The sequence below is a fragment of the Calypte anna genome, chromosome 3 (genome assembly GCF_003957555.1).
Source record: "Calypte anna isolate BGI_N300 chromosome 3, bCalAnn1_v1.p, whole genome shotgun sequence".
NCBI lineage: Eukaryota > Metazoa > Chordata > Aves > Apodiformes > Trochilidae > Calypte > Calypte anna.
Window position 1 is genome coordinate 11,651,505 of NC_044246.1, and position 22,835 is coordinate 11,674,339.

Consider the following 22,835-nt stretch of genomic DNA (forward strand, 5'->3'; position numbering starts at 1 on the left):
AGCAAATAATAATTGCTAATATACTGAAACCAGCCCTGGGAGGCCAACTAATATCACAACATGAATAAGAAAATACTAGTGGAAAAAAACCTACAATGGATAAGTCAGGCCTGCGTCCCTTAAAAAAAATAATAACTTGGATTTTTTTGCCCTAAGATGTTATAAAAATTAACACAGACCAAGCAATGGATATGAATGCTGATTTGTTCTGGCCTTTTTCTCTCACTCTAACCACACTATAGTACCTTTAGGCATATGGACTTTGCAAATGTTATCCAAGCTGTTCATAGCTCTAACCAAGCTGTTATAAAGCTGAACAGTTAAGATGGCTACTTACTATCCATCAGGAGAAATAATGAAGCTGAAACAATTTATAGAAATACTGCTTTGCTTTGATAAAACGTCTCTGCTTTACTCTCATAAGCAACATTTGCTTCCTAGGATAGATGGATGAACTAGCAAAATCTGATTTCCTCAACATACTTGGTAGATATCAGAAGGCAAACTGCTTAATTTGGCATATGTGAAGTTATAACAATCAGAATAGTCTTTAACTTCGTCCTAAACATTTTTGCTAATGTTTTTGCTAATTAAACCTGCAGAAATCAAGGTGATTATAGACATGAATGGAAATAACTCAGCAAGGTTACATGGCTTTTATGGCCAGTTACATTTATCAGGATTAAAATCTAGAAAGAGCTAGGAAAAACAGTGGAAATACTCTGTGATTTCTTGGAACGAAAGCTTCAATAAAATCATCGAAAATGGTTTTAATTTGCTATAGAAGTTTAGGGCCAGACTGATGTTGTCTGAATAACCCCTGGCAAAAGTGAGAATACAGCCAGAGGATGCAATGCTGCCCAGAAAAAGCCATAGAAAACCTTATCAGGAAGCTCAGAGGCTGAGAAGCAGCATCAGCTACAGTTGCCTCTTGATCATCTACTGATGGATGTCTGGGTTAGGGATTAACCATGTTCCAAGGCCAGGGACACCCGAGGAGCCCAGCATGAGCCAGCTCATGTCTGTGAGCAGAGAGTTGTCTTTTTAGGATGCTGCCACCCTGAAATACCCCACACCCACCTGGGTCCCCACCCCCCCCACAGTCACTGCTGTCACCAGCCCACTCTCTTCCCCTCTGCAATCTCCTTGTACGATCCCTCCTTGCACTTCCTGTGGGTTTGGGGCTAGGGTTGGGTTTTGGGGTGGTTTCTTTTTCCTGTTTTCAGGTTACTCTTGATAATCCAGAGCCAACTAGGACCATACACATATGAATGTACCTGTTGAAGTGAAATTTCTCACCCAGAAGATATATTTTACAGATGTCTTATAGATAAAAATCTTCCTAGAAAAATGGGAGACCTTCATTATCATTAATATTCTTTTTAAAAAATCTTTTTTCAATGGTGTCTGAATAAGGTTGCCACCTATCCACCCATATTTAAGCAACCTTCCTTTTAGCATTTGATTCGGCTGCAAACCAGAGGATAAGCCATTTTGCTCCTATTTGATTCAGTTATTTGAAGAGTTTGAATATCAGTCAAGACTTGATGAATTTGAGCTGAAATAAAGAGTATTACAGCCAGGGTTTGACTTACCTTGGTAATCAGCTATCCACCAGCTTAGTCTTCACCCACCAACTTCAGCCACTCCTCCTTTTCCTTTGATAGATCAAAACCATGTTCAGATTTGGAAAAAACCTTACCTAGAACTTTATGAACTTGCCTTGGACATAGTAAGCTAGGGACTTAGCTATGACAGATTTTAGATCACATCCAGTTTTTCTCTCATCCTATTTGATTTCTTCTATTTTATACTTCAGATTGCAGTGAAATAAACACTGTATTTTCAGTTTTACATTTTTAACATTTCAAATCTTATCAATATGCAGCACTGTGAAAAGTATTGTGGACACTGATCTAATCCACCCACTTTTCTGGTGGCCAGATTTTCTGTAATAAGAATGCATATATTCCCTAGAATGACACACAGGTTTAAAAGACTTCCCTTTTGTAAACTGACAGCAAATTGTATTTCCATGCTACTTATGCTTATTTGTTAAAAATATTTTCTTTGTGCTTGAAGCTAAAATGTGACCTTGAGTTTGATCAATTTAAATACCAAATTCCATTCCTAGATTTAGCAGTTATTTATGCTGATATGCTTCTAGTAGATAGGTTTAAACAGATATTGACCCTCTTGTTCTTTAACCTTGTAATTTTTAGCATATATGTTATAAAGTGTTCAGCTCTGAAAAAATCCTCCAGTTGAATGCATAACAATTTCTGTGGTTTAAGTGAAAAGTGAAGAGCTACAGCTGCAAATGGTCAGTCCTACTAATTTATAACTTGCTTACTTTTTATTCATGTATAGTTTCTAAATTTGTGAAAAAGCAGACACAAGTAAATCTATCATGCAACTGTATTTTAAAATTGCTTATGCAGTTGCTCTGAGGTCATTAGAAAAGCAAGTCCTTTTACTTCTACTTGTTCCATATAAGCAATCACAGATGTATTAAGGAAAAGCTACAAACAACTCTGCCTGTCAGTTATTCTGGATTTAAATTCTGAACTGCAGAGCTGTCCCAAGATTCAACTGACAGGGAAAGATTATAGGGCTGAAAAAACTCAAGAGAGACTACCTGATAGGATATTTATTTATTTATTATGAACTGGTTCAAGACAATTCTTAAAAAGACTGTTTCTATTAAAATGAATTCTCATATTCACTTCCCTAGTTCGCCACCATTTTCCACTTAAGGGTTTTGAAACACCTGGCAGCTACTAATGGAGTAAGTCCTTGGTATCTCTGTGAAGAAGACAGAAACTAGTCTCCTGTGTTTTAGACTGATTCAGCAACACTTGTATTAGTGGCAGGTTTCATCTTGATCCTTTTTTTCTGGGAGTAGAGATTGCTCATGTGTATAACCTGTTTTCGAAAGAGTTTATGTCAAGAGATTGCTACAAAGGAGACACAAACGATCTTAGCAGAGTGAAGAATAAAAAAGGAATTTAATATGAAACTAAGACACAATGAAGCAGAGAAAAAACATTTGCTTAGAAAAAAAAAGTATAACTTTTGTATTTAAATCACCAATGTCCCCAAACTTCAGAGAATGTAAGGAGTTACCAGTATATACATGCACAGCAGAAACAATCTTTTGCAACAAAATGAAGGCATTTTGATACTTAGTGTTGGGGGGTGGGATGTTTTTATTTCTGGTAGTATAAATGTTATCTTCACCTATGTCATAAAATGAAATCTACATTTCATTTGTCATTATTGTGAATATTGGGAGATTTATGCTGAACATCTATTTTTCACATGGGGAGATTTACCAGTAGGAAGGGGAGTGAGTACATGAGAACAGGACTGAGGAATCAGTGAAGGGGGTAGTAGTATTCTCGTAGCACTGTGAGCAAAAGCTCCACGTTATATGATGACCAAGAAAGCAATACAGCTCCATTCAGTTACATCCAGCCTCTGTGTGGCTTCGGTACAACACTAACACTACAGGAAAACAAGCCCAGGAAATTTCAGCTGCTACAGCCTGTTATCAGAATGCTTTTCTTCCTCCCACAGTTTTATTTAGCAGTATTTACTAACCTGTTTCTAGGGAAAATTAAGAGGTGGATTTCACTCAGTAGCTCATTCTACTTGCACCTAAGCTATTTGGACCAGAAGACCGCTTAATAAATCAAGAGGCAGGAAGAAGCAGCAGCAGACAAATTTCCCCTGTAAGGAATATCCCTGGGGAAAGCAGAGATATTCACATTTCTTGTGAAATCATCAGATAGTAGATTTGCTGAATTCCAAGGAGTACCTCATTGTCCCTATGGACCCTTCTCAGGCTTGGGGCAGGAGCCTTCTCTTACCTTTCCTGTTGAATTGGTGCCACTGTGCAATGAAATATTCAGATTCCTGGGGCCAGAAAAGGGAAAGATAAGCACACGCACATGCAGTTTGTGACTTGTACCTAAAGGGCAAGGCATAAGAGACAAGAATCCTACATTTTGGGTTGTTCCATAAATATTTCTGTGTTTTGCTCCCACATGTGAAACTATCACTGAGTAAACAGTCTATGAAGCACGGTGCTAATCCTGCTTTCAGCTGAAGCCTCTCTCATTTGGCAGTCAGCTCAAAAGTTTGCTCCCTGTTTCTCAGGGCCCTACAACATTCTTATCTAAGCTGCCCATAGCTGTCCTCTTCATCTGTTTTTGTACTGCTTCTAGCACTTCTTTGTTCATTCCCACACAGGCAAACAGACACAGTAGGTCCAATGAATTCTTTGTGCACTGAGTATACTGCACATCAGTACAGTACATGACTGGTAGGTCTGGGATGTCTGGGAAACACTGAACAGCCTGTGCGTGCAATCCAACATGTCTGGGATTACCATCCTGGCTATGTTCACAAGTCCTGGAAAAATACCTACATATTTTTCATAGATCAGTTCATTTTTCCACATGAAGGCATTAGTACACTGTAATCAGTTCACTTTTCATCTTTTGATAAATTAACCCTACTGAATTCAAGTGTCTAATCATGTATTGTACTGCGCAGCATACTGTCCGGCACTGTAATTGCTTTTTTGATTCCTCTCTGCCCAATCTCAGGGTTGTGAACACTGTTTTAAAAATACAGCTGCAGGAATTGTGTTCCTTATTCAGAAAGCAATCTCAGTGTTTCTATACATAGAAGGTAAAACCCCTTCGTGTGCCTGGTCAGTAAAAGACATGACCAAAAGGCAGTGTTTCCAGTTCATAGGAAGCAGTATGTTTTTAGGAACTGCTCTCATCCAAATCACCGTGGGCTTTTTGGTGGAAACTTCTGGTGAATCAAAAATACTCTGACCCCTGCAGGTGCTTCGGCAAACTGACACGAAAAGGCTGAGGGAAGAACCTGCATTTTTGAGGAAACAGTACAAAACTTACTGCTCGGTGTGCTGCTGCACCCGGGAGCATCGTCCATTTGCTGTAACATTCGGAGTGAGAGCACTTGTCTAATATGACCTTCAGGGTCCTTTCCTGACTTAGGGCTTTCCAGAGCACAGGAGCACACAGTAGTTTTTGTTCTCAAACATGCATTGGGTTTGTTTGTAACAAAACACAGTGCCTTTAATGAGATCATCTTACCATTTACTTAGAAAAATCTATTTAAAAAAACGTAGCACAGTATCGGTTCAAACACTGATGTCCCAGCAGATGGCTGCTTCTCATTGTCCATTTGTTGTCGAGATATGTCAGCTGAATGGCCCTAATCCATGAAATGTATGCTGTATTAGTAAGAGTTTTATCACAATAATGACATTTCACTATAAAACAGACAAAAGTCTTGCAGACTATCAGGGCTAATTAAAATATCTGTAGCTCTTGAAAACTAATCTCCTACAACTTAGTTTAAGTTTTGAATGGATCAGAATATAATCAGCTATTCTGATATGATAAAAAAATTTTAATACTGTACAAAAAAAGGTAAATGCTTTAGACAAATATGGAAAATTTTCTTTTAGACAAATATGGAAATGCTTTATTTTTCAGCACCATATTACACAGCTGTACTGTTTCCATTATTAATGGGCCTGTGCTACTGACTGGGAACCTTTGTTACTGGGAAGTACTTAGGCTGGAGTGAACGACAGGGAATTACAGTGCTTTTTAAAACACACCAAAAAGGTACGCTAGTGCTGACAAAGCTTTGTGCTATAGTTTCTTCTCCTATTACTGGCAACTTGTCTTTTGCTTTGCCAAAGGGGAGTTCTGCCCTTACGGATCAGCTCCTCCATTAACCCAAGAGCGGTTTCTTCCTAAAGCAAGACTGTAGAAGCCATACCTTAGCACTTTCTGCAATAACCCGCATCAAGTTTCCAGAACCTCTCTCCTAACATTTCCCACATCGCTGGCACCAGATCGCACATCTCAAGACTTTCTCCAAGCCCGGCCCCCACCTGCCGAGTAACCGCATCCGTTCTCTCCAGCCCCACGGCTTCAGGCGGTTCTGACAGCCGAACTAGTTGCACCCGGACCTGCCTTCGCACCCTGGGCAGGTCACACCAAAGGGCAGCGGCGGATCTTGATCCTCGGTTGTACCGAGAGGCTGCCCTTGTGAAGGCAACAACCTCCCGATTTCCTGCGGTTACCGAGCGGAGACAAGTCCGCGGTTGCCTTTCGGCAACACCGTTCGGTTTGTTTTCCCTCCGGTCGCTCCGTCCCTGCGGGGGGCAGACAGTTCCCTCCTGCCGCACTCCGCCGGAGCGAGCGGAACGTCGAGCGATGCCGCCGACCGATCCTCCGGGGGCGCCCACAGGCCTCCCGCGCCGCCGGGCAGCGCTGGGCTCCGGCCCCAGCCGACGGGCCCAGAGCGGCAGCGCTGCTGCAACCGCACCTCCCGCTCCCGGCCTTCCCCGGGCCGCGCTGTACAGCACCGGCAGCGCCGCGGCTGCCTGCCCCGGGCCGCTCCGGAGGCACCCCGGCCGTCTCTGGGCAGCCGCCCAGTAAGGGGACCGGCCGGTAGCCGCGGGCGGCCAGCGAAGACCTCTTGCTGACCCAGGGGCGCTTCGGAGTGCGGAGGTCCACGGGCGCGTCGCAACACCTCTGCTTGTTTACAAGCGAGCGGCGGGGCGGCCCGGGACAGCAGCCGTTAAGAGGCGGCAGCGCAGCCCCCTTCCCGCCCCCGCCTCGGCTCCGCACCCACGGGGCACCTGGAGGGGACCAGGGGCCCGGCTACAAGGACGGGACGAGGGAGGGAGCGGAGCGAGCGGCTCTCCCCCTCCAGAGGCGCAGGGGCTGAGAAGGCGTTAAGCCGCTCCTCATGCCGGATCCCCGCGCCCCTCGGGGGAGCAGGCGGAGGAAGAGGAGGAGGCTATCGCCAAAGCGGCCGGGGACGCGAGGCCCCTTTGGAGACTCCCTCCGCCGTCGCCCTGCTGTGGCTGCGCCCTTCGAGGGGCCCTCTCCCTCCCCAGCCCCGGTGTCCCCTGCAGGCAGAGATGTCTCCCGGGCCTCCGTCAGCCGGTCCCCAGGGTCTGGCGCCGCAACCTTGCTCCGCTCCGCGCTCAGAGCCCCGGGAGAGGGAAGGGAGGGGCTGGGGGAGGCGGCGGCCGCCGTGGGGCCCAGGCTTCTCCTCGCCTCCGCTGCGTCTCTCCCCAGCCCCAGGATCTGGGGCTGCGGGGAGAATGGGGAGGGGAGAGGAGGCTGAGGGGCGGGAGAAGGAGTGGGCGGGGCCATTCTGGGCGGAATCCAATGAGAAGGCCCGAGCAGGCGGGCGGGGCGGGGCTAAGGCGATCACCGCCCAATGGGGGAAGGGCAGAGGGCGCACTCGGAGCGGGGCGAGTCGAGTCGAAGGCAGGAGGGGAGTCGGGACTCGGGCAGCGAGCGGGGCAGAAGCAGCCGCCGCCTGGCCCAGGGGCTCCTTCGTAGTCGCTCAGGCGCGGAGCGCCTCGCAGTCGGCCTGGACGGTGCGACGGGACCGGGATCGCAGAGACGAGCGGACTGACGGACGCCGCTTCCCAGACGGGCAGCGGGCGGAGCCGCCGCCGCCCGGAGAAGTTTGGCTGAAGCGGCTGCCGCCGCCGCGAGAGGAAACTTTCCTCGGGGGGCCGGAGGCGGGGGCGGCGGGAAGGAGCCGCGGCACGCACGGGTCCGCCGCCCGGCGAAGGGGGCTTCGGAGAGGCTCCCCCCGGCCCAGGCCGGGCTGCGGCGGCCGGGATGTACCTGGCAGCGGTCTCGGCGGGGAGGAGACGCCCGGGCGGAGACGGCGGCTGGCACCTGGCGGCGACGGGGTGGCTGTTTCTTCTGGCCCTGCTGCTGGGAGAGTCGGGTACGCGGGCTCTGGTCTGCTTACCCTGCGACGAATCCAAATGCGAAGAACCGAAGAGTTGCCCCGGTAGCATCGTGCTGGGGATCTGCGGTTGCTGTTTCATGTGCGCTCGACAGCGTAACGAGAGCTGCGGGGGAGTCTACGGGCTGCACGGAGCTTGCGACCGGGGGTTGCGCTGTGTCATCCGACCCCCGCTCAACGGGGACTCCATCACGGAGTACGAAGTGGGCGTCTGTGAAGGTGAGAGGCGGCGGGACATCATTCATCCATCCCCCGGCGTGGGGGTACCCGCTGGCGGCGGGGAGGGAAAGCGCCGGTGCGCTCTCCTTTCCCCAATGACTCCCTCCTGTCCCATCTGCAAGCGTGTCTTGTAAGCTTTCCTCCCGCAACCTTCCTGTTTAGAACTTTCACCCTTCATTTGCTTAGCTTAAACTTCTAGGCTCTTCTCTTTTTCTGTAGCGCTTCACCCGTTTGCTAATAGCTTATACCAACAACCGATGCCCACGGAAAATTCCTTGATAGAGGGTTTGGCAGATGGAAATCTGCGGAGGTCAGTCGGGCACACATGATGCCTGTTCCGGATTCCCTCCTCTCTAAGGCAACACAAAAGCCCATCATCTGTTGTCAAGTTTTCCTTCCTGTTCCTGTCCTTTAATATCTCCCCGCCTGCTCTACTTGGTGTATGATGGTAAGGGATGGCTTTTTCTCTCCTGCAGCATCAAGGAGTAGAGAGAAATCCCTACGGCGGAACTCCTCAAAGCCACTTTTGCTTCCTGCCGCTTGCTTGATAGGTGATGAGTCGTTATGAAATGCAAGAATTCACACACCCCCTTAAATTCTGTATCTATCAGAGTCCCTCAGATTCCTTTGGTTTGTTTTTTGTTTGTTTGTTTGTTTTGTTTTTTACATATATAACTTAAGGCCAAAGACAATCCCTAGTCTTCTTTTGCTTTTTCCATCCCACCCCCTTTTCCCACAAGTTGAGGGAAAACATGGCGCTGTAAAGAAATTATAAATATCCAGTAGTTTTGGGTATGTGTAAGTGCATGTGAGAGTGGGAGCGGGAGCCTCGACAGTTCTGGAAAAGGAGCCGGAGGCAGTCTCCCCTCGGCGGGTAGAGGGCAGCAGAAAGTCCAGAGAGCTGGGGAGGCATCATCTTTCTAAAAAACTTACACTTAGCATGATGCGCTGTTTCGAGAGAGCTAGAACGGGTCATTTTAGTGGGCAGCTGAGCTTTATTCCATTTGCCTCCCTCACAAATGAACTGCAAACCCCAGCAGAGCAGTGTTCTGCCTGTGCTATGACCCATTCCATCAGCCTCTGCAGTTGTTTCTGGGGTATAGCCAGCTCTAGGGTTAAAAACTCTGTTGTTAAACAGTTAAAAATGGCCCTAAATTACTTCGAAGACCTTGGCTGATACCATGTTGCTGAATGTTGTAGTCTCATTATTTTTAGTATGTGTTGGAGCAGTTTTAGAGAAATACAACCAAAGAGGGAAAAGTTCCTTCAAAAACCTACTGAGTTTTGGACGAGTTTCCTTTTTTTGTGTGTTTTCCAGTAGAAGCTTGGCTTAAACATCTTCTTCCCTACCCCTTGGTTAAAGGAACTAAGCCTGCAGTCATTAAATGCCTTAATGTTCCCACTCCCTTACTGTATCACAGTACGGATGTCTCTGGCAGTTTAGGAGTATTCATTCCTTTGAAGTGATGCAATCTGTACGTTGCTGTAGTTCAACTTGTAACACGTCCCATCTACTGTTGGAAATAGTATGAAGCATTTGTTGGAAAGATTGCATTTCAATTAGTGTTGTGCTTAGGACATAGTTCCAGCTGTCCCTATAGTCAGGGAGATAAGTTATCTGTTTAATTTCCAGTCTCAGAAATGAAAAGCAACCCAGATGAACTGTCAGCCTTACAAATAGTCCTGGAATACCTATTATTGAATGGTCAGGCAACTGCTTCTTTCTAAACAAGAGCAGTAATGTAGTTCTTAATGGTGTGTATTGTGCATAAGGGCTGGCAGCAAGGAGGAAAGGGGACTTGCTGTACTACCTTTGATCACTAAAATTAGGTTGATTGCCTGTTTTTTTGATTTTTGTGCCCTAACCAGTTAGGCATTTTACAGGCACGTATGCAACAGGCTAGACTGGTGATGACTGATGTGTGGGTAGTACTAAGTCATGCCTTTATCCATTAATGGAATAAAGGCTGCTTTTTCTTTTATCATGTCTACTGGGAATGCAAAGCCTTTTCTACCTCAGTTCAGGGAGGAGGAAATGGAAGTGACTTACAGAACTGCATGAGTAGAAATTGATGTTATTTACTCTCCTTCCTGTCTGTAGCCTTTTCCTTCCACTGCAATTTTTTACACTGAAATGACCCCTACTGGCTGTAGTTATAAGCATACTTTTTTACAATTTTTGAAGCTTCAGCAGTGTCTTATTTCAGAGTACCAACATATACTAGGCCACAGAAAACTTAGAGTTTGAATTGCAGCAGGTAGCAACACTTGTCTGTTAACTTAATATTTAATACACTCTGCATATGTGAACTCGCTAACACCTGATGGAGAAATTTCTGTGGTACCTGTCCATGATAGCTTCTCCTTCTGAAACTGGGAATGGAGAAGGCTTTGTTAAATCAGTGTTTATTAACTAAATCTGTTGCTGATTCTAGGTTATTTTCTCTACCCTTCTAAAACCTGAAGGAAGTCACCATTCACCTCACCACCTTAACTATTCACATCTTTATGCAGTTCTAAGTTTCAGTTCATGGCTTTGTCCTGAAGTATAGGAATACCCTTCCTCAATGTTTTGGGTAAGAAATAATTTTGAGGACAGATTTCCCCAGCATGGGTGGGTACTTTTTCTGAAGGGCAACCTTTGGAGACTATAAAAACCTCTAGGCTAGGGATGCTGCTGGATGGCAGTGAGGCATTGAGAGCCTAGAGCCTCTTCCAAACACTTTTACCATTTGGGAATTGTGAGTTCAAAGCAGGGACTGCACTTGCTTTCTGTGTTTGGAGATAGACTTAGACCCACCTCCTAATTAGTTTGGAGTTCTCCAGAAACACGTTAGCATTGGCTTCTGCAGCAGTCCAGCTGGACAGGGCTTTTGCCTTCTGGGGAACTGGAAAGCCTTGGAAAAAGCTCTGCCAAATAAGTTCTGTTACTCTGTGAAGGCATTTTTTGAGATGACTCTCTTATTTCCCCTGTTACAGCACTTCCTCAGTTCTTAGATGAGGAAGCCTTGATGCTTTGCTGAACTTTGCTAAGGCAGAGCAGTAGCATATGCAATAATGCTGCAGATGAGCCAATTTATTATTTTCTTTTTAAACTGTGTAGTAGAACCATAGCTTACATTTTTGTTATACATATATTTGAAATGCAATGTTAACAAAACTATTATCTTTACTGTGTCCTTAAATTCCTTTGAGAATACACCTGGGTATAAACTAGCCCCTATGTGGCCATTGAAAGAGGGTATTTCTGCTCCAGTAGCTTACTTAAAGTGTAATACTTTGGGGGTTTTGTTTTGGTGGAGTTTGGGGTTCTTGGTTTCTTTTGTTTGGGGTTTTTTTTTTGTATGTTTGGTGGGGGCCATACAGTTATTGCTATATTCTTTTTGCTTATTGCAGCTAATTTAAGGTTGCCTCCCCCACTTGAGGCTTGTTTGTCTGGCAAGTCACTTCTGAGCTGAGGTACCCTCAGGACCAGGAGAAGCTGCTATAGGAAATTTTAGGTGAATAATCAGGAAGCATGTGGGTTAATTGCCTAGGATGATGGTAGAAGTTTGTCCTATCTGTTCACTTCATTTTTTTGGGAGCTTGGAGTATTACCAAGGTGTTCCCTTACCCACCTTTAAGCCTATTGTGAACTGTCTTCCTCCAGGAACATGTAGTAAAGTATGATATGTAAAGGCACAGTATATCATATGTAACCAAAACATAATGAAACCGAAGCTGACTAGAAGAAATGAATTTCTAAAAACTTGTTTTTTTTCACAGCTGGGAGGAGGAGATGTAAAATGTTTTAGTTTGGTTTTGCTTGGACGTCAGTTTACACAGATTTCTCTTCTGCTTTTCTGAAGTAAGAACAATGTGCTTACAGACTTGCTGCTATTTTTACTACAACTGATGCTGCTGCTTGTGGCTTCTGCAGGTAGTAAGTACCCTTGGGAGGACCTTGTTTACAGTTGGTTTTGGTCCCATGCTCTGTTTCTAATGGGTCAGTGGACCCAAAGACTAGAACATGGTGCTTTGTCTCCAGAGAGACTTTTATGCAACATGCTGGGCTTCTTGCCTGTGGTGCTGTCCAGACCCCTAAACATCAGGCAGTATTTTGCTTCAACTACTAGTTGCTGAGATTCATGTGATTTAGAAGTTGCATGAAAGTAACTTGTTTTTTATATCTGATTGAACAGTGATGCCCATATTTCTTAACTGTTTTTTTTACTTTGTTATGTAGGGAATGACTGGGGAAATGTCCAAATATTTCTGATGTCCACATGTGTATAGAGAACTTCCTCCACTAACAAAAAGTGGAATAACTGATGATTTGGTTATACTGATGAAGTGGTGAGCCAAATGATCGTGTTGGCATGAAGACAGTCAAGATACTTGGTTCAAAAACTGCCAGCAATCCAGGCAATTGGAGGAAAACTGGAAAAATTGTTCATGATGTAAAAAAAAAAATTAAAAACTTGAAAGATTACTGAACTTGTGAAAATGGAATGAGAAGTAATCCCTTGGCAAGTGTTCAGCTTCTGATATGCTAGTCTTGACCACTACTAAAACTGCTTTGCCCCCTCCCCTCAGAAAAGACCTTTTAGGCACATGCCAACTTCCTATGCACAGGCTGCATAATTTGTAAGCTATTTCTACTCTAACTTGTGTCAATGCTGAAATCTCAACATCAGTAAGAACACATAACTTTGAGTGTGGCATGGAATTTGAATTAGATCAGGTGCTTATTTGACTTGGAAATGGTTTCCTTTCTATTTCTGGCCATCATGTTTTGATTTTTAGAAACCACTTGGTTCAAGACAGGTAAATGGAGAAGCCCAACAAATATGAAGAGGGGAATTTGCAGGTTTTTTTCTGTTTAAAATAGCAATCATATCATGGATAGGGTGCATTACTCAATTAAGAGGAATACTCTTATTTATTTTTTCCTTTTTAAAACCATTTGATCTTGCATGACTGTTTGCCAAGCATGTTCTGCTGATGTTATATTTTCCCTATAGAATATGGTTATTTCATCAGATTACCCAATATTGTGCTGCTTATAAAGATTCTTTTTTTTTTAAACTACCTTCAAACCTGTCAGTAATTTCAGCCCTCCAGGCATGTTTGAAGTTTTAAATACCCTCTAGTTGATTCAAAGAATACTTGCATAATTTACTTCTTATATAGTACTTAGTCAACCAAAATGTATTTGACCGACAGGCAAGTTATGCAATAATTAATCCATTAATATGGTTTAAAAATGGCCTTTCTCTTCCTTTCTTTGCACCCCCTCAAGAATTCTTCATCTTAATGAATAAAGTTACAGTGTCTTACAGATGGGACCAAATGTTTCTCTGTTTTAATGGATTAAATCTCTGTGGAAGTGACCTATTAATGTCTCTTGTGATTTCTAAACTGCTTTCATTAAGAAGGCATTTAATCCCAGGGAACATAAGCTTGGAAATGGTCGACTCAGGGGGTTCTCCTGAGACTTCAGGTAGCACCAATTGCCTAGTTCAACAGTATTAGGTTTTCAGTCTGCCTTTTGGGATTATGTGTGCAATTTGGAAAACTGAGGGATACTGACATAAGAAAAAGCTTAGGCATATGGAGAAATGTACCATGTAAACTAAGATGGGAAGATAACTGTGTATAAAGGCTATCTAGATTAATTCCACATAAGCATACGGATTAAGAAGTGGTCCCTGAGGGAGTCTTAAGCTAATCTAAACAGACTAGTTGGACCACGTTTGAAGGAAGTGAGCCCTTAGTAATGTATTGAGATGAATGGAAGGCAGTTCACACCTTTACCAGAGGCAATATTCATTCCCCAGCAGCAGCTTTCACTGGCTACACTAAGGACTTCAGAAAATGCTAATTATGTTCAGACCTTTTGGGTCATTAGTGTGCAGGTCTTTCAATAAGAAAACAAACAAGGGAGTAGCACAGGGGAAAAACAAACAGGGGAGTTGTGGACAGGAGCAGCACTGGCTCAAAGGCACACACACATTCCCATGTTCTTAACTAATTTTCAAAAATTTAAAGCCTTATACAGCTACCTTGATACTGATAAACTTGGTGGGGTTTTGTTTAGTTGGTTGGTTTTTTAGGGAGTGAAAAATCTAAGAAGTGTAATGTTTCCTGAATCAGAGAGCCCAATCTTTTGAGTCTTTTATCATTGCAACAAATTAAATTTCAGGGTTTTGGTACAGCCTATGTTGTGCTCTGGTAAGGAGTTTGGGTTTTTTCCAGAAAGGCGTGGGTGATGCATGTGGAGTAGTTTCTTCTCTCAACTGGTGATGGGCTGTTGATAAAAAAATCTTAAGATCACTGATAATATTTATAATGGTATTGCATGGGCTAATGTAAAATGTGCTGCTTTGATAATAGACTTAAGTTGGTATCTGTCACTAAGGCTTTAGAAAAAGGAAAAAAGTTTTGATGCTAATTCTAAATCTAGGGTATATAGAGTTTTTCCTGCAGACTTTTGTGACTAAGAAATGGGCTGTAACTCTTCTGATACATCCTGTAGTTCTGATGTTCAGTAATGCAATGTAATGATTTGAGGGGACAGTGGCAAAAAGTTTTTAGGATATTGGGTTTCTTATAGTATGGACTGTTCCTTTGTTGTATTCATAGCACTGCTTCAGAACTGGTCTTGGTCAAACCTTTACCTACTCTTGTCTGCTTTGCATCTGCAGAGCAGCTTGAGCAAGCTGCCAACCAGCTCCTTTTTGCTGTGAATTTGGTGCATGCTGCTTTCCCTGCAAGCTTGTGCAGTGTGTGAGTACAGTGTGCAACTTCTGGCAGGGTGGGGAGGGAATGTAAGCCTCCTTTGAAAAATGAGTTTGAAGGTTTAGCCCTTTGCTGAAGCTTTAGCAATTACTTTTTATAAAGAGTTTCCAAGATTAAAGATTCCAAGGTTAAAGATCTGCTAGGACAGCTGAAACACTGCTGTCCATGCTCATTGTAATCAGGGCAGAGGCTGTGCTTGACCAATGAAACCCTGGGACACTGTGTATTATTTCAGTCAACCATTTACAGACAGATGTGGTTCTGATCACAAGAGTGAAATAACTGATTTACAAGTCTTTTCTTGGGTGCCTAAATGCCTGGGGGTCACTTCAAAAGTAATTACTAATAATTTCAGTCCATCTTTGGGGCAAAAACTATGGAAATATAATTCAGTCTTGCTGGGGAAGCCCCAGTAGTGAAAATCTTTAAAACCCAAACCAAACAAAACCCCCCAAATCCTCAAAGAAAACTGGTTGGTAGGTGATACCTGGAGGACTGAAAATTAAACCGTACAACACGTTAGGACAACATGTAGGCAAGGAAAAACTTAAAAATTGAAGTATTTGTCCACATCACGTGTTTCACTAAACACCTCCATTTATCTTCTTGCTTTTCTCACTGCTTCTGTGGAGTTTCTGATAACTGAGTGGAAAGCTGGTTTGTTTAAATACTTTCTGCATTCCTTAGTATGAAATAACTACCTTAAGACACAGGGATTTGATCACCTCAGATACATGCTCCAGTCTGAAGATAAAGCAGGCAGTCAAATTTGAGACAAGCCCTGCATGTATGGTGTTTCTGAAGTATCTAAATGGTATGGTACAGTTTTGCTTTCTAGCTTTGACTAGAAATATTATCAGGAGGTTGCAAAACCCTTTTATACTGATGTGCATTCCACATGAAGGTTTGATCTTGGAAAGTGGAGTTTGGCAAAAAAAGTGGAAAAACTGTCTTATCATAGAGCTCTCAGCTGTCTGTCTTACCAGCTCTAGTCCCCAGTTTATGACTTCAGGGAAGGAATAGGTTGTGAGAGGGGAGAGGATTGCAGCCAATACATGAGCTCAAAGTCACTTCAAGGCTACTCTTCCCTTCTGCTGCTTTTCAAGGTCTGGGGCTGGGTTTCAAGCATTCTTTAGTGGTGATTAGTCATTTCTATTGTTCAGCTCCTCCAAAACATGAATTTCCTTTCCATCGTTCTTTTTTTCCTGTTCAAAGAGAAGCCAAAGCCTACTGGCAGAGAAGTATTTCCTTTTTTAATTTTAGAAAGTTTGCAGGATCTGTCCAGAGCCTCATTCCATCATAATGAATACCACTGATCTGACAGTGCTGTTGTGTGTACCAGTGTGCTGGAGTGGTGGGGCTCAAACCTCAGGTCTGGTTTGGTGGAGAAGCTTCTGAAAGGTTCCCTGCACTTCCCAGAGAGCAATGCCAGTCTCAGTAAGGATCATTCCTGTTTCACTGGGAAACTAGTTCTCCTGTATACTGAAGGAGGAAAGTGTCTGTAAGATGTGACTGATTGTTTCACATCAGCTATGTATTTGGTGGTCCAGAAATAGCAGAGTAACATACTGCAGTTAAGTGTAAATTATGGGAGTTCACTCTATCCGTTCGGGTTATGTTTACCCTCTCACCCCTGAGCTGTAATTGAAGAATTTTGTGGGTGGAATGCTTTTATATTAGTCTCCAACAGTGGTACCTTTGTGAGTGTTTCAGTGTGGTGCTTGCTGGTTTGAGATGATGCATCATCTGTATAAACAGTGAGGGAGAAGTGTATATGTTTTTCCAAGGAATAGCTGATATTCATTAGATGTCCAGGAAGGAAGAGAAGGGTAAGACATAAGAAAAGATTCTGTGGCAGGCAGAAGGAATTGAGAACTGGAAGGAAGGGAAAGCAAAAAATTAAGCAATGGAGAGAAAAATGTCTGAAAAGGTTATTCCTTGTACTTTTAACTTTCCCCTGTTTTGTGGCAATCCCTTGCATATGGGAACAATAACTGCAACTATAATGAGCTACTGTGTGCTTTAAAAATAAGGCTCCAAGGTAGTTTCTCACAATTGCATCTTTTTGTGGAAACACAAGCAGCTCTTCAGGTGGAGAAGACAAATCTGCTTTAATTGTGAGCACTGCACCTCACACACTTTGTTATGCTGTGTTGTGAAAGCTGGTATGTAGGATTTAGCATGGAAGAAATGATGGAATGCTGCTTACTAGAGATGTATTTTTCAGACTGTTTCCCAGACTGGACCTGTTGTTTAAGGACCTCTTGTTCAACTTGTTAATGCCATAATCCTCTTCCCTACTTTATGTGCATGCTATGACAGGTCTTGGGTGTTCAGCAACCCAGGGCAGCACTTGAATTGTTAACAAGCTGAAATATTTGCTTTGCAGAAAGCAAGTGATTATATGAGTGATGGAAAAAAGTGGAATTAGCAGGATGCCTCTTCTCTCATGGCTTCCTTATGGTATGAAAGTACACTTAGTAGAATTAAAGCATACTATATTCAAGAGTTAACTTTGGTCTGAGTAAAAGCAAAACTGCTTTATTGTGTGAAGTGGGAACTTGCCTGAACAAGTTGGGAAGTGGGGAACTGCATGTAGGTAGATATGATGTGAAACAGTGGCTTTCAAACTATAGTTGTTGGCCCACTGGGAGTGTTTGAACTGCTTCCAGCTGTGTATAAAAGCTGGTTGAGTGGCTATAGATCAGCAGTCCAGTGTCAATTCAAGAAAGCTAAAAACTGTCCCTTCCCTTTTTTGCCTTCACCTGATAATACCAGCACAATGGTGGAAAGCACAGCTAAACTTCTGGGACAGTTTGGATGAAATCTAGCAGTTCTTCAGCTGGGTTGTTCCTAACAAGTTTAATGTTAAACACCTACTTGATTTTTGGTTTTTTTAAGTGACCTAGAAGTCAGATAGAAGATAGGATGCTCATACTGAGGTTTGAGAGGCTCTTAGATTATCACACCTGGGTTTTATCAACACTGCTTACAGAGAAGTAACATATTCTTGAATGACTATATCTCAGTTTCTTCCTTCATATCATCCAGGTTTCTGAGAGGTATGTATGAAAGAGCACTCTTCTGGGAGATAAACCATAGAAGTCAAATAGAAGGTGCATGAATATGTTTTTGCTACAGCCTGGAACTGTTCTTGAACTTCCCAGGTCTCCAAGTCAGTGGTATGTAAAAGCTTGGGTTTTGGAATAGTCTGTAGGACATAATGATTTTAGTAGCAATAGAGGCTACCTTATGTATTTCACAGAGCCTAGATTTTGTTCAGGACAAATTGAAATATTGCTGACCTCTAAAGTAAAAAGCATGCTGGACTTGGCCACCTTATCAAACAGAGCACTAGGTTCCTTTGCATTAAGTAACAAAAGCTTTGAATTGACGTGAGACAGTGGATTAATCCCTTTAGCTCATGTGAGTGCTTTCATGTGGTTGCACCTTTCATTCCAAGGAATTTTGTTCTGCCTGCACTGATGTGGCTTTTGAGTGTTTAAAAGGTAAAAAGTATTCATTTAACAGGACCTTTAACTTCTGTTCATGAAAGGGCAAAATCAAATAGGAAAAGGAGTCTTAAATCTGTGAGAAAGATCAAGCTAGACTTTGCATTGATTTACTAAACTAATATAAACTCTTTTCTGGTTATGAGGTTTTTCCATCATTGATGGAAATCTTGTTTCTAAATCAAATTGTGTGGAAAAGCAGTCTGGTAAAAGATGTCAAGACTAGAACTGGATTTGCATTCTTCCTGTCGTAATGGGACCATTTTGTATTCACTCACAGTAATGAAAAACACCTTGTTTCAAGATTCAGCATGTTAGGTGTGTAGTCTGCAAGTATTCCTGAGGGATTTGTCTTCTCTTCCACCCTTTTAATGGCTACTGAGCTCATTTTTGAGGGGTGTGGCACTGAAGACCAGGTATACCCAGTACTGGGCCACGTGTTTCCCACCTACCTGCTTTTCTGCTCCCATCTGAAAAGCCATGAGCAGTGGTTGTAGATGAGATATCAAACACTAATCTATTCTGGCAGTCAGATAAGGCTGTGAGCAGTGCCACAGTGCATGGTGCCATCTGCATGGAGGAGTTCTGCTGTAAGAGATGGCTCTGCTCTCCCTGCCAGGTGGGTCCCACCTTACATCAGGCAAGCAGTTCCTGTGAAGCAGGACCCCTGCCCATCTCTCTCAGCCTTTAGAAGATCTAATGCTGAAATACCAGAGGGCAGAAACTCCCAAATCCTCTGAGCAGGTGTGCTGGAAGAGGCAAAGTGTGCTGATGAATCCTGCATGGGGCTGATCTGGGGTGCTTGGCGGGAGGATGCTCTGCCACAGGGTCCCCAGGGCTGATGAAGCTCCTGGCCAGTGCACAGCAGCATGGGGGGAGAGCCTGGGCATCAAAAATGAGGAGCAATTAATTTTCTTGAGACGATTAAAAAGGACTATCTGGATGAAGTTGTGGTCCCTGCAGTTACAGAATATGAAACATAACATTTTGGAGCCCCTTTTGTTCTTGTCCTTACGTAGATGACTGCTGTGATTTATAAAATACAAATTGTTCAGGCTTTATTCCGGCTTCTCAAAAACAGGATGTATTATTGTTCTCCAAATTCTCATGGCTTTTTTGATTGGGGTTTTTTTTGTTTTTTCTTCCTCTCTCTGCATGCCTCGCCTCCTTAAGATGAAAGTGTTGCAAGTATTACTCTAGCAGCATCTTCTCTCGAAGGAATTTTAATAGTTTGTCTTCAGGAACTCCTGCACTTCCTTTGACTTCTGTTGGTACAATTGCTATATGGGATGATAGATTAACTTTTTTTTTTTTTTTTTTTTAAGTGAAATTAGTTCCTGGGGTTAATGACTCTTCTTCTTTGGCTGTTTTTATGGAGTAGAAGAGCCATGAGGTTCCCATGGTGGTTCCCTTCTTCATGTCTAAAATTGACTTAGTTGTTTATTCATGCTCTTTGTCAGCAGGATACTTCACTGACTTAAACCAGAAAGCAAGCAGTTGGTGTTACAGGGAGAGACCTGTGAGGGTCTGCTCTGACACTTGCTGTAGATCACATACAGTACATACCTGGTAAACATCTCTTCCCAGGTGTTGGTTGTTTGGGTTTTGTTTTGTTTTGTTTGTTTTTTATCCCAAAACTGGTGAAACTTCAGGTTAGCAGATACTCTGCATGTTTCTGTGGGTGGGCAATACTTCTATGTCAATCTGTGTGTGTGTGTATGTTGTTATTTACTTCCAGTTTTTAGACTTCTGTTGAATGTTAGACTACTTAAATAACAAACAGTTTGTATTTGGTTGTGGCCTCCCATACAAGTGTTTCTTGGCAGGATCTGTATTGGAAACTTGCTTGTTGTTAGTATGTAAAATTAAGAGTGAACTGCAAGAAGGCACAGTGTGAAAGCTGCTGGGAAGAAGAAGGAAGTTAAGACTGAAAATAGGTATTTGTTCCTTTTGTCATTACTAGAAGTCTGTGAGACTATTGTGCTGTACTTGTGATAGGCAAAGTTGCATAATGATCTGGTGCTTTATAGCACAAAGTTCCTTATGCCTAGTTTATTTTCTTCAGTCTTGCATAAAAAGCAGGTATCTTGCTTTAACTTCTGTGCTGGTGGTAATGCTGCTCTGTGTGCACCTGACCTGAAGAAACTGAGATATTGTAGGACTGGTAAACTAGATGGAAATCTGGATTGACTAGATTTATCACTTTCTGGAGAGAAAAAAAAATCTTGTTGCATGTAGCCTCAGTCTAGAAGGAAAATGGGCAATTGTACAGTGGGAATATGAGTTACACACATTTGACTTGACTGGTTCAAAAAAAGCTGAATTTTTTTGAGCAGAGGTACTCGTTTTGGCCCAACCCTTGACAGCAAGGAACATCATGTGTTTGAGCAGTTCTCCTAGAGTATGGGCAGTCATTCTGGAGTGCTGGAAAACTCTCATTTGGTCTTATTACAGAATCAAAGGCCTGGCATCTTGCAGTATTTTTTGTAATAAAAATTTATATCTGTGGAGTGAATTATTTGTGATGGATTTTTAATCATGTTTAAAAATGTGCTTTTTCTGACTCAGTTTTAACTTCTATAGCAGCTGCAGGTTGTGTCCAACATTCTTACTTCCATGATAAATACAGCTTCAAGTATCTATAGAAGTTATTTTGGTTAGAATAGCACTAATTTGTACTACAGCTATGCATTTCCATGGAACATGATAATTTCACATACAGATAGAAGTAAACAATGCCAATAACTGTAGCAAAATGTGCAATAACACAGTTGTGAAATGTGATATTTGGTGAACTCCACAGTTTAGGTTAATCTATTATTTTCTTAATCTGTTATCTCATGTTTAGCCCTATGTTGAATTTGAAGTAAATGACACCCAGCTCCAAAGCAGCTGGATTTATATACTGTAGCTGAAATCCAATAGTGAGTGAGTTTGTTTCTTTGTTTGTTTGTTTGTTTGTTTTAGATGAAAACTGGGATGATGATCAGCTTCTTGGATTTGAACCATGCAATGAAAACCTTATAACAGGTTGTAACATAATCAATGGGAAATGCGAATGTGACACCATTCGGACCTGTAATAATCCATTTGAATTTCCAAGCCGGGATACTTGCCTGTCAGCCTTAAAAAGGATTGAAGGTAAGCACTTGTTTTTAGTAATTCAGGGTTAGTAATTTTTCTGTGCATTTGGTGAAAAGCTGTGGTTTAGTTTAACATGGTTTAGGATGACTTGGGTAATTTCAGATAACTGCAGTGTAGTGCTTTTCAGAAGAGAGTTGGATGTTTTTGTAAGGACTTCAGGGACCTTGGCTTTCTCAATGCATAGGCTTGAGAATGGAAGAAAATACTACTTTGTGCCTTGTATGTTATGATTGCAGATTCAAAGTCTAAAAGTGTTTTGTTTATAGTTCCTGGAAGCTACCTTCACAGATCTTTAGGTGTAAAGCAGTATGGAAAGCTCTCTTTAGATGTGTTGATGTTACTGAACTATGGTAAAGTGGATTTTAGTAGCAAAGGGACAGAAAAAGGAGTACTTGTTGATTGTAGTTGCACCTTTTCTTATCTGAATGCATTCATTTTGTTGCTTTCTTGAGGTTTACATAATAATGTGGCATTACTTTATTGCTTGTGTTTTTCAGTTTCTGATTAGACTTGCATTAAGCCACAAATATTTATGCTTCTGCACACATACACGATGGTCTTTTTGTTTGTTTTTTTGGTGTTTTTTTGTTTTTGTTTGCTTACATCTGAACTGGAAACGAGTTGGTTTAAATGTATCCAGCTGGAATGAAATTCCCATGAGTTATTTCTAGGATTGTTTTGAACAAGTATCCAAGTCATTTCTATGATGCTGCAATTACTGTTTATATTCCAAAGTGTCCAGGAATATGCTAAAGTTGATTACTGGTGTTAACCAGCTTAGTCTGCTACAAACCAATGCTTAAAGTCATCTTGCAAAAGTAAATGACTTTATAAGGCTACTAACCATAGTTAAAGTTACTGCCTCTGAGTTAAGGAAGTGTGATCTGATGTCATCTGTCATATTCCTTTTGCAATAAGAAAGTTGTTTTTGAGCTACAGACTTTAAACAAGGACATCTTGTGAGGGGAAAAAAAGGAGCTGGCAGAAACATGTTCATTATGGTCAGTCATGATGTTGGTGAATAAAGGCATACAAGTGCTTTGTGTGGGGTTTTTGTGGCTTTATTACTTTGAGAAAGAGGAGAGGCACAACCTTTGTTGGCCTTTTTTTCTGCTGTAGTGGATAGCAGTATCATATATGGATTCTTAAGTAATATTACTCACCATTATCTTTTTCAATTGTGAAGGTGTGACTAAGTTTGTAGTAGCTCAGCAGGGCTTCTGTTGGTATGACAATTCATCATGTTTAACTTGCAAAGAAAATCTGCTCTGGATGCCTTTTTGGTTTTTGCAGACTTGAAAGAAATGAACTTGGTGGAATGGCACAGCTAAAGCACATTGATTCTTT

General features: G+C 42.5%; 1 protein-coding gene across 2 annotated transcripts in view; it reads left to right on the forward strand.

Moving 5' to 3' along the window:
- Positions 1-7,336: 7,336 nt before the first annotated feature.
- Positions 7,337-22,835, forward strand: part of CRIM1 (cysteine rich transmembrane BMP regulator 1) — a 155,017-nt gene continuing 139,518 nt past the window's right edge. Inside the window, exons 1-2 of one of the 2 annotated variants that reach the window (XM_008493977.2) lie at positions 7,337-8,052; positions 21,312-21,485. In XM_008493977.2, the coding sequence (XP_008492199.2) occupies positions 7,701-8,052; positions 21,312-21,485 (526 nt within the window). In that variant the 5' untranslated portion in view covers positions 7,337-7,700. The remainder of the gene's footprint in view (positions 8,053-21,311; positions 21,486-22,835) is intronic. The other variant, XM_030447108.1, reaches the window with a different exon arrangement.